Below are 12,684 nucleotides of genomic sequence, written 5' to 3'. Positions count from 1 at the left end.
TTTTTTTTTAAACGTTATTATACGTTTCACTATTTAAACGAAAGATTAACGTTTTTACAATTGCCGATTTAATGCACATTATTTAATGATTTATAACTTTATAAAACATTAATTTTAAACGAAATACAGTACAATACATTTTTAAACGTTATCCATGCTTATCGTTTAAAACCCTGCGCCCTTTTTTCCCAGCGCCCCTTTTTAACGTACGCAAGCTGACCTGTCTCCTGAGAGACACAGTGGCTGGGGAAGGGAATTATAACACACAATAGATGCATGAGAGAGAGGAGGGAGCATCCTGCAGTCTACTAAGTCAGCCGTATGACAGTTGTGAATACCAATTTTGTGGAGCTGGTTAAAGATCACATGTGTAGGATTGTTTGGTACAAATAAGGTATTTGCCTTTATTGAAGTTCTAACATTCTAACATATGCTGTATTTACAATGTGCAAGGAGTAGTGAGAAGATGTGTAAATAATTGAATATGGCTCAACCATACAGGTATTGAAAAAAAAAGAGGATTTAGTAAGGTAAAAGGACTTTATTTACTGTATTTACAGTACAAAGTTACATGAATTTTGCCACTATAGAATAGTCTGGTCAAGATCACTGGGCATTGTAAGCACTGAATCAAGGGGCATAACAATAGCCCCTGCGACCCCGCCATTGCAGGGGGGCACGGAGGCAAAGAGGACCCACTCCTGTGAGCAAATGCAAAGTTAAATGCAGAGTGGTGGCAGTGAAGCGTTATACATCACCTGCTTCTGGAAGTGGAACAGGCCTTCTTCACTCCTCTTTGGGTGTAGCCACGTGCCTGGCAGCCAATCACCATGTAGCTCAAGATGCCTGTCACATGCATGGTGATTGGCTGCACAAAGCAGAGCTACACTGCAGAGGAGCGAGGAGGACCTGTCCCATCGCCGGAAGTACATAGGTAATATATAACACTGCTGTCACTGCGGACTCCCTTAACCCTGAAGATATGTGCTGGGGGCCCACCCTGCAGATCTTTGCTGGCTGGCCAAGTAGATTGTACAGTAATTATGCCCTTAACAGAATGGGATGACAATATGAAAGTGTACCAAGCATTGGGTAATGGGTGGAGCTGGTGTCAACCAGACGTGGCCATCTCTATGGCGATTGGTGTACACGAAATGACCTGGGACGGATCATCATAGAGACCTTCTTTAGGGAGTAGTAGTCCGAGTGCATCCAGCTGTACCATACGATACCATCGGGACCCACCGTCTTTCGGCCCTTCACGTAATTACCTCCCTGCAATAAATGGATGGTATAATCTGTACATAAGCAATAAAAGGAACAAAACAGACTATCACTAATGTTTTCAGTGGATCCCGATTTGCCCAGGACTGTCCCGGGTTGGGAGGTATGCTAATGAGTCCCGTGGCAGTCCCCCTAACCTCCCCCCCCCCCAGTCCCAACATCAACCTGTACTCAACCAGCATATAATGGGGCAGTGTTCATAATGGTGCACCTGATAAGAGGGTGCAGTGGTACCAGTGGCGCTTCTCTCATCTTCTCGGACAGAGTCCAGTTATGTGCATTCTCCTGTCATCGATGCTCAGCTCGCTCTCTAGTGCCTGGCATCTCTTCCTGCATGTCATGTGATTACACAAGTGCAGGAAGAGATGCCAGGCACTAGAGTGAGAGTTTTGTCGGGTAGGGGAGGGGGAACCACTAGACACCAGGGAAGCTGTATTGGGGAAGGAGGGGGAAACCACTAGACACCAGGGAATCAGTATTGGGGAAGGAGGGGGGAACTACTAGACACCAGGGACACTTTATTACAGGGAAGCCCTAAATAACCATAAAACCATATGAGGGAGGGAGGGGAAGCACTAGACACCAGGGAAGCTATATGGGGGAAAGGGAAACCGATAACTATTTATCGGGGGTGGGTCATATGAAAGTTTGGGGCGTGACTAAAGGTGTGGTAGGAGAAGGTCTTAGTGTCCCTTTTTCCTGACTCCAAAAGTTGGGAGGTTTGCTATCTCCAGTACAGGAGTCTCCCCATCCTCCAGATTAGGGGCTGTTGTGGCCTCCCTTATTCTAGGTGGGGGGTCATAATGGCTGCACTTGCTAAATGACCCTGGCAGAGGGCTGCATTGTCACCATGTTGGAGGTGGAAATACATGTGGATGATGGGGGTCCCCATGACTTGCTGTTACAACTCTGGTGGGCCCTTCTAACTATCTAATACTAGAGGTCTGACTACCAACTACTACTCTGGCTACCTACACTGGGGAGCTTGCTAATTCTGCAGGCCACCACTGGATACTGAAACAGTGTGTCCGAGCCTTACAAACCTGGCCTGAGAGCGATTCAGCCTGGAAACTACCCTGGATCCATTTGCCCTATTCCACCACTGAAGTGCTTTCCAGAAGCGTAGTGTGGATGACCGGCGAGGATTGCAGGGCGGGAGAGGGGGAGCGGCGGTTAGTACATGGGTAGCTCATTGCAAAATTTGCTACGCATCCACTGGCCAGTAGCGATGAGCGAAAATGCCAATATTCTTTTTGTGTTGTTTTCGCAAAAATAAGTACAATTTTCTTTTCTTTACGACATGCAAAAATATGCTCAAATAAATGTGTGTTTTTTCACTTTAATTTTTGCCTAAAAGTGAATGTTTACGTTAGCGTTATTTCGCTTTGATTTTTCGCTTTCTGTAAGGCCGAATATAGGCCTAATATGAGGAGAGAGGAAATTATTTCCTATTAATTTTCGTGTTTTCGCACAAAGCACATTTTGAATATGGCAGTCATTTTCAAAAATTGCTATTTGGTTTAAAATATGGCACTTGTTTTTTTAAATATATTTTATATTTCTTTAATCAACATACTCACATGCAGAATTTACAGGGAATAAAGAACTGTGATTATAGGGCGCCCTCTGGTGGCCCTAAGTATGTTAGACTGTAAGAGACGCAGTTACTGGCTTACAATGGATGTGATGCATAGAGCCTTGCTAGTCCATGATGCATGTGGAGAGTGCCAATTCAAGCTAAATAAACATTGCATGATTTTAACACCTGATTCTGAAAACTTTCCTATTAGGAGAAGAGCAAGTATTTGATGTTTTTAGCGTTTTGCCCACTTTAAAGTACACTTGAAGCGAGAGGGATAAGAAAGCTGCCATATTTATTTCCTTTTAAACAATACCAGTTGCCTGGCTTTGCTGCAGATCCTCTGCCTCTAATACTTTTAGCCATAGACCCTGATTGTTGCCATTTTGATTTAAAGAGGCACTGTCAGCCCTACTATCTCAGAAAAAAACCTCATATATAAGTAGATAAATACTTGCTCCACTTACATAACATATGTATTGCACTGTCTACGTTTTGATTTGAGTGATTTTTCTAAAAAGAGAGAATACTTCTTAGGATTCTCCATTTGAACTGTGTATATCTTGAAGCTAATCCTGCTGTCATTTCCTCCCTTACTCTCTTCTGCCTGATTGTGTATGCATTGCCCGCCCTCCTCCCAGTCCCAGTTTTCAGGCACTCCCAACCAGCTCTGCAATAGAAGGTGTACTGTCTCAGCATGAGAAATATTGGCCAATCAGAGAGGAACAGAGGTGTGAGAGGGGAAAACAGGAAGGAAAGAGGCTTCAGCCAATCAGGCTGCATTAGTTAAGTCTGAGGAGAAATAAAGAAGCAAACAAAGACAACCCAGCATGCCCTGAAACTTCCTTTGTGCGGCAATGTACCAAATAAGAGTCAGGTAAACCCGGGGAATGATCATATATTAACAAGAAAAGTAATAGTGATTTTTAACTTTTGGATTGCCTAATTAGCATCCTTATTCCTTGTCTACCGAATAAAAATAAAGAATAGATTTTTGATTCTATGCCCGTCAGTTACACTTTAAGAGGTGGGATAATCAGAGATGGGATAGCCAGCCTGATGCAGCTTTCTAGTCTTGTCTTATAAGTTACAGCAGATCTCTGACGGAGGATAAACTGCACACATACACCACATGCTTTGGTTTCTCTCAGGAACACACACTATTCTTTTTTTCTTTCTCTTTTCTTTCTGAGTAAACACTTTATTTAACACTTCCTGGTTAACAAACACACAACATTATTACATGACTAGATGAGTGGATAAGGTGTATAAAGGCATATAAATCTTTACATATCTTAACACTGATGGATAAAAGTGGCTTCTGTTTAATCAGCCTCAGATTTTTGGAAGACATCACACATATACTTACCGGATAATACACCCCATTGAGATTGGAATAAAAACACTGGTGATACCACCAGCCCCCGTGAGAGATCTCGGCACACAGGTTCCTGGATTCTGGAGTGCTGAAGCTCCTCTTGTTGTGGTACCAGGCGAAGGAGTCCTCCGCTGTCCCGCTGGCTCCTAACACATGCAAGCGGTAATAGTTGGCTTCATCTTCAATGCTGCAAAATAAAAACCCCAAACAGCCAATTCAGCTTCCGTCACAAGGAGGGTGGAAGCATTTTTTAAGTGCACAAAATAATCGTGAACCTTAAAATCGTGAAAAGTATATCCGGTCCCTTGGTCAACGTGTCCAGAAACATGCTGATTGTCTGAATTACAATACCAGCAAGGCCGGATTTATAATTTTTGTGCCCCTAGGCCAAGTTTCTTGTGACTTCCCTTTCTTGTGTTGCAGCACCCTTCTTATTCCTTGTGCAGCCCCATCTTCCATGTGTATCATCCATGTACAGAAGCCCCTCCCATTCCATGTGCAGCCCCCTCTTCCATGTCTATCATCCATGTACAGCAGTCCCCCTCCCATTGCATGAGCAGCCCCCTCTTCCATGTGTATCATCCATGTACAGCAGCCCCTCCCATTCCATGTGCAGCCCCCTCTTCCATGTGTATCATCCATACACAGCAGCCCCTCCCATTCCATGTGCAGCCCCCTCTTCCATGTGTATCATCCATGTACAGCAGCCCCTTTCCATTCCATGTGCAGCCCCCTCTACCATGTGTATCATCCATGTACATTAGCCCCTCCCATTCCATGTGCAGCCCCCTCTTCCATGTGTATCATCCATGTACAGCAGCCCCTCCCATTCCATGTGCAGCCCCCTCTTCCATGTGTAACATCCATGTTCAGCAACCCCTCCCATTCTATGTGCAGCCACCTCTTCCATGTGTATCCTCCATGTACAGCAGCCCCTCCCATTCCATGTGCAGCTCTATCTTCCATGTGTATCATCCATGTACAGCAGCCCCTTCCATTCCATGTGCAGCCTCCTCTTCCATGTGTAATATCCATGTACAGCAGCCCCTCCCATTCCATGTGCAGCCCCCTCTTCCATGTGTATCACCCATGTACAGCAGCCCCTCCCATTCCATGTGCAGCTCTATCTTCCATGTGTATCATCCATGTGCAGTGCCCTCCCATTCCATGTGCAGCCTCCTCTTCCATGTGTATCACCCATGTACAGCAGCCCCTCCCATTCCATGTGCAGCTCTATCTTCCATGTGTATCATCCATGTGCAGTGCCCCTCCCATTCCATGTGCAGCCTCCTCTTCAATGTGTAACATCCATGTACAGCAGCCCCTCCCATTCCATGTGCAGCCCCCTCTTCCATGTGTATCACCCATGTACAGCAGCCACTCCCATTCCATGTGCAGCCCCCTCTTCCATGTGTATCATCCATGTACTGCAGCCCCCCTCCCATTCCATGTGCAGCCCCCCCTTCCATGTGTATCATCCATGTACAGTAGCCTCTCCCATTCCATGTGCAGCCCCCTCTTCCATGTGTAACATCCATGTACTGCAGCCCCTCCCATTCCATGTGCAGCCCCCTCTTCCATGTGTATCACCCATGTACAGCAGCCACTCCCATTCCATGTGCAGCCCCCTCTTCCATGTATAACATCCATGTACAGCAGCCCCTCCCATTCCATGTGCAGCCCCCCCTACCATGTGTATCATCCATGTACAGTAGCCTCTCCCATTCCATGTGCAGCCCCCTCTTCCATGTGTAACATCCATGTACTGCAGCCCCTCCCATTCCATGTGCAGCCCCCTCTTCCATGTGTATCACCCATGTACAGCAGCCACTCCCATTCCATGTGCAGCCCCCTCTTCCATGTATAACATCCATGTACAGCAGCCCCTCCCATTCCATGTGCAGCCCCCCCTACCATGTGTATCATCCATGTACAGTAGCCTCTCCCATTCCATGTGCAGCCCCCTCTTCCATGTGTAACATCCATGTACAGCAGCCCCTCCCATTCCATGTGCAGCCCCCTCTTCCATGTGTATCATCCATGTACAGCAGCCTCTTCCTTTCATGAGCAGCTCCCTTTAGCATCAATTTCCTTTTACATGTGTTGCTCCCCTTTTTCACCCTCCTCTTTCATATGTAGTAACCCATCTTTCATGTCCAGGTGGCCCCACCTTGGGCTGCAGCCGACCAAAGTCGAGCCTTTGTTGCCTTTCCAGAAATCCGTCCCCAAATACCAGAAAGTTTATTAATAAAGCAGGAAGCTTTGAATTGGGATTATACCATTTATTGGATACTTTTCAATTATGTAAACAGTAAGTTTTCAGCCAACAGTCCTTCTTCAGGGCCGATTCATGTAGAATCCTAGCTGCAATGGGAGCCCCGGGCAAAATGAATGCTTGGGCCCCCCATTACAGACCCCTCCCCCGACAGATTTGGCCCCAAAGTGCCCCTTGTAGCCCCCGAGCTGGCTGCCTTGCTTGCCTCCAGTTGACCGCCTTGCCCCCCAACCCCCCCCCCCCCCCCCCCCACCTGAGCTGGCCTCCTTTGTCTTTCCATGGTTGGATAGTGTAAAGGGCTCTGCCTCTGACACACGTGACCAGGGTTCAGATCTCGGCTCTACCTGTTCAGTAAGCAAGTACCTATTCGGTGAGGAGATCTTGGGCAAGACTCCCTAACACTGCTACTGCCTATAAAGCGTGCCCTGGTGGCTGCAGCTCTGGAGCTTTGAGCCCGCCGAGAGAAAACAGCGATATAAATGTTCTGTATCCCTTCGTGTCTATCTGTGATGAACACTGGACAAGTCATAGTCATTCCTGGAATATGATTGGCTATCACAGGCTATGCCAGCAGATGTGATGTGTACCTGAATTCTCTGTACAGGGCATACTTGTGCTGGCCAGTCCAGTCCTCCAGATCAATCCACAGGGAATAGCCTCCTCTCTTGGTTATCCGGTGAATGTTCTCATTTCCCAGCCAGAACTCCCCATTCAGGTCTCCAAAACCCTCTTTGTACGCCTTCCAAGTCTTGTTAAAGCTGACCGATCCATCCTGACGTCTCTGGATAACCGTCCACCCACCACCTGCAAACACATATGCCTGTTTAAAGGAACACTATCGATTTACATGTTGTTGTTTTTTTCAATTGAGATAGAAATTGTTTGGGAAGTGCAGTTAAAGGGAAGGTCTGAGGAACTAAAAAAAAGAAATCCACTTACCTTGAGCTTCCTCCAGTCCCTGGCAGCCAACCAATGCCCTTGCCGCAGCTGCGGTAGCTCCCGGTCCCCTCTGGTGCAGATGTCGACCTCACCAGGTCAGCATCTTCCTGCGCTCCACTGTGCGGCTCACTGAGTTGCACTGACATCATCCGAGCTGTTCTGTGAAGGTGCAGAATTAATGCGTCTGCGCAGTACAGTCTGGATGACGTCAGTGCGACACTCAGAGCCGCTCGCGCAGGCGCAGGCTGCATCTTGCGCCAGAGCAGACCTTGGACCACCAGCGTGGAGCAGAGCTGCAGTATGGGCACAGGACAGCTGGTAGGGGCTGGAGGAAGCCCCAATTAAGTTGATTTTTTTTATTTTTAATGTCCTCAGATGTGTTCTTTAAGTATGGGTGTATGCATTTGACTGCTAATCTGTTTGTTTGCTGTTATCAAATTCCTTTCACACTTCCCTGACACTGATTCTGACGGCTGAGTGAACCATGAGAGGCGGGGGGATTCCATCACACTGCATCTGTTAGCCCTGTGTGTGAGAGAAAGCCCTCACTGCAGCTGTTGTATCTCAGAGAGCTGTCTGCAGAGAGCAGAGGAAATGTATCTTATGTGCAACATAAACATTTGTAATAGTGTGTGAAGCCTGACACCAGAGGCTTTTCATATGACTCTGCTTCAATATTACACTATTCTTAGCATGTCAGACTGCATAGATTCAACTACGCAAATGACATATTCCAAACGTAGCTAAAATCTATGCACAACGAATTACAGATGTTGCCTCTGATATTTAACATGAAAAGTAGGAAAATGTTTACATTGCTACTTATACATTATTTGTACATTGTTTGTACATTGTCATTTTAGAACACTTGATTTGATAGTGTTCCTTTAACAAAGGAAGCAAGGGGGTTATAGACAGAAGAGGTCAGTGCTCAACGAGCCGAGAGCCCAAATGTGACCTTTTTCTATCAAAGAAGGCTTCTGCTATTTAAAGAGGAACCATAATGACTTACAGCTAGTGTTGGGCGAACATCTAGATGTTCGGGTTCGGGCCGAACAGGCCGAACATGGCCGCAATGTTCGGGTGTTCGAGCCGAACTCCGAACATAATGGAAGTCAATGGGGACCCGAACTTTCGTGCTTTGTAAAGCCTCCTTACATGCTACATACCCCAAATTTACAGGGTATGTGCACCTTGGGAGTGGGTACAAGAGGAAAAAAATTTAGCAAAAGGAGCTTATAGTTTTTGAGAAAATCGATTTTAAAGTTTCAAAGGGAAAAATGTCTTTTAAATGCGGGAAATGTCTGTTTTCTTTGCACAGGTAACATGCTTGTTGTCGGCATGCAGTCATAAATGTAATACAGATAAGAGGTTCCAGGAAAAGGGACCGGTAACGCTAACCCAGCAGCAGCACACGTGATGGAACAGGAGGAGGGTGGCGCAGGAGGAGAAGGCCACGCTTTGAGACACAACAACCCAGGCCTTGCATGAGGACAAGAAGCGTGCGGATAGCAATTTGCATTTTGTCGCCATGCAGTCATAAATGTAATACAGATGAGAGGTTAAATAAACAGGGACCGGAAACGCTAACCCATCACAGATGTTCATTGTTCATGTTACTTGGTTGGGGTCCCGGGAGTGTTGCGTAGTCGTTTCCAATCCAGGATTGATTCATTTTAATTTGAGTCAGACGGTCTGCATTTTCTGTGGAGAGGCGGATACGCTGATTTGTGACGATGCCTCCGGCAGCACTGAAACAGCCTTCCGACATAACGCTGGCTGCCGGGCAAGCCAGCACCTCTATTGCGTACATTGCCAGTTCGTGCCAGGTGTCTAGCTTCGATACCCAATAGTTGAAGGGTGCAGATGGATTGTTCAACACAGCTATGCCATCTGACATGTAGTCCTTGACCATCTTCTCCAGGCGATCGGTGTTGGAGGTGGATCTGCACGCTTGCTGTTCTGTGTGCTGCTGCATGGGTGTCAGAAAATGTTCCCACTCCAAGGACACTGCCGATACCATTCCCTTTTGGGCACGAGCTGCGGCTTGTGTTGTTTGCTGCCCTCCGGGTCGTCCTGGGTTTGCGGAAACCAGAGTTACAGGGCTCCAAATTTGGTAAAATCCCCCATAGGCTTTCATTGGGCCTCCTATTTACAGTTCCAAAATCTCACATCTTTTCAAAGGGCAATTGCTCAGCAGTGGCAAATTTTCTAGCATTGTAGGGACCCTTAGGGGGAACATGACTGGTGAGTTTTGGACCCCTAGGCCGAAGAGGTCATAGCCTAGGGTCACAAAAACCTGTTTATTTGGGCAATTTCCATGGTGGCGAGTTTGACGTACATAAATCGCAGCAATGGCCGTTAGCAACGTCTGAATCTCACGAAATGTCTCATGCAGGTAGAAGACATATTGTTAGACTTGGATTCCAAAGATGGGGTCTCTACATCTCTGCAAACCAGAGTTACAGGGCTCCAAAATTGGTAAAATCCCCCATAGGCTTTCATTGGGCCTACTATTTACCGTTCCAAAATCTCACACCATTTCAAAGGGCAATGGCTCAGCAGTGGCAAAACTCACCAGTCATGATCCCCCTAAGAGTCCCTACAATGCTAGAAAATTTGGTACTGCTGAGCCATTGCCCTTTGAAAAGATGTGAGATTTTGGAAAGTGAAATAGGGAGGCAATGAAAGCCTATGGGGGATTTTACCAATTTTGCACCCCTGTAACTCTGGTTTGCAGAGATGTAGGGACCCCATCTTTGGAATCCAAGTCTAACAATATGTCTTCTACCTGCATGAGACATTTCGTGAAATTCAGACGTTGCTAACGGCCATGGCTGAGATTTATGTACGTCAGCATCACTACCATTGAAATAGCCCAAATAAACAGGTTTTTGTGACCCTAGGCTATGACCTCTTCGGCCTAGGGGCCCGAAACTCACCAGTCATGTTCCCCCTAAGGGTCCCTACAATGCTAGAAAATTTGCCACTGCTGAGCAATTGCCCTTTGAAAAGATGTGAGATTTTGGAAAGTGAAATAGGGAGGCAATGAAAGCCTATGGGGGATTTTACCAATTTTGGACCCCTGTAACTCTGGTTTGCAGAGATGTAGGGACCCCATCTTTGGAATCCAAGTCTAACAATATGTCTTCTACCTGCATGAGACATTTCGTGAAATTCAGACGTTGCTAACGGCCATGGCTGAGATTTATGTACGTCAGCATCACTACCATTGAAATAGCCCAAATAAACAGGTTTTTGTGACCCTAGGCTATGACCTCTTCGGCCTAGGGGCCCGAAACTCACCAGTCATGTTTCCCCTAAGGGTCCCTACAATGCTAGAAAATTTGCCACTGCTGAGCAATTGCCCTTTGAAAAGATGTGAGATTTTTGGAAAGTGAAATAGGGAGGCAATGAAAGCCTATGGGGGATTTTACCAATTTTGGACCCCTGTAACTCTGGTTTGCAGAGATGTAGGGACCCCATCTTTGGAATCCAAGTCTAACAATATGTCTTCTACCTGCAATTCAGACGTTGCTAACGGCCATGGCTGAGATTTATGTACGTCAGCATCACTACCATTGAAATTGCCCAAATAAACAGGTTTTTGTGACCCTAGGCTATGACCTCTTCGGCCTAGAACTGCATTGAACGCGACCCACGCATTGTGCGCATTCTGGACAACACCAATTACTGGGTTTATACCCTTCTAGATCCACGGTACAAACACAATGTTCCAAAACTGCTTGAAGAAAGAGTCAGACAGGTCAAAATGGAAGAATACCAGCAGGCCCTTGTGGAGACACCCTTTAACTATTGGGTATCGAAGCTAGACACCTGGCACGAACTGGCAATGTACGCAATCGAGGTGCTGGCTTCCCCGGCAGCCAGCGTTATGTCGGCACTGCATGGCGTCAAAATGCAAATTGCTATCCGCACGCTTCTTGTCCTCTCATGCAAGGCCTGGGTTGTTGTGTCTCAAAGCGTGGCCTTCTCCTCCTGCGCCGCCCTCCTCCTGTTCCATCACGTGTGCTGCTGCTGGGTTAGCGTTACCGGTCCCTTTTCCGGAAACCTCTCATCTGTATTACATTTATGACTGCATGCCGACAAAATGGAAATTGCTATCCGCACGCTTCTTGTCCTCATGCAAGGCCTGGGTTGTTGTGTCTCAAAGCGTGGCCTTCTCCTCCTGCGCCGCCCTCCTCCTGTTCCATCACGTGTGCTGCTGCTGGGTTAGCGTTACCGGTCCCTTTTCCTGGAACCTCTTATATGTATTACATTTATGACTGCATGCCGACAAAAAGCATGTTACCTGTGCAAAGAAAACAGACATTTCCCGCATTTAAAAGACAGTTTTCCCTTTGAAACTTTAAAATCGATTTTCTCAAAAACTATAAGCTCTTTTTGCTAATTTTTTTTTCCTCTTGTACCCACTCCCAAGGTGCACATACCCTGTAAATTTGGGGTATGTAGCATGTAAGGAGGCTTTACAAAGCACGAAAGTTCGGGTCCCCATTGACTTCCATTATGTTCGGAGTTCGGCTCGAACACCCGAACATCGCGACCATGTTCGGCCCGAACCCGAACATCTAGATGTTCGCCCAACACTACACGTGACCTGTTCGGCCAATCACAGCTCTAGCCGAACGTTCGGGGAACGTTCGGCCATGCGCTCTCAGTTCGGCCATATGGCCGAACAGTTTGGCCGAACACCATCAGATGTTCGGCCGAACTCGAACATCACCCGAACAGGGTGATGTTCTGCAGAACCCGAACAGTGGCGAACACTGTTCGCTGAACACTACTTACAGCAGGGATCAATAATATAAAATACCCACTTTTGCCTTAGGTATCCTGGTTTCAGCATCAGAAACACTGCCTATATCTATATATTGCTGTCAATTGGTATGTAACCCCGCCCTCCTAGTGATGCTAATGCTTGACCTAGGCTATGGTGTGCAGCCTTCTACCCTGGAGCACTCTGGGAAACTAGGTGTTGTTTCTGCTCACTTCAGAACACCCAACAAGCATACTGTACCCAGGGCCGGATTACCAACCAGGCAACAAAAGCAGTTGCTTGGGGCCCCATTCAGAGTCAAAGGGGCCCCATCAGCACATAAACCAGCCCTCGCCATCCTGTCAGCGGTGGCTGGTTGGTATAATGGTTAAAGGAACTCTGAGCAGTGCAGTAACTATGGAAAGATGCATATCATTTTAAAGCTCTCGTTC

General features: G+C 46.8%; 1 protein-coding gene across 1 annotated transcript in view; it reads right to left on the bottom strand.

The window, feature by feature from the left end:
* Window positions 1–466: 466 nt before the first annotated feature.
* The window catches only part of LOC137570365 (angiopoietin-related protein 7-like), a 67,725-nt gene continuing 55,507 nt past the window's right edge, over window positions 467–12,684 (bottom strand). The window contains exons 6-8 of the mRNA XM_068279024.1: window positions 7,104–7,320; window positions 4,233–4,428; window positions 467–1,275 (exon numbers count right to left, since the gene is read on the bottom strand). Coding sequence (XP_068135125.1) covers window positions 1,132–1,275; window positions 4,233–4,428; window positions 7,104–7,320 — 557 coding nt within the window. The 3' untranslated portion in view covers window positions 467–1,131. The remainder of the gene's footprint in view (window positions 1,276–4,232; window positions 4,429–7,103; window positions 7,321–12,684) is intronic.

The sequence above is a fragment of the Hyperolius riggenbachi genome, chromosome 4 (genome assembly GCF_040937935.1).
Source record: "Hyperolius riggenbachi isolate aHypRig1 chromosome 4, aHypRig1.pri, whole genome shotgun sequence".
Taxonomy (NCBI): domain Eukaryota; kingdom Metazoa; phylum Chordata; class Amphibia; order Anura; family Hyperoliidae; genus Hyperolius; species Hyperolius riggenbachi.
This window is presented reverse-complemented; position numbering and strand designations above follow the sequence as displayed.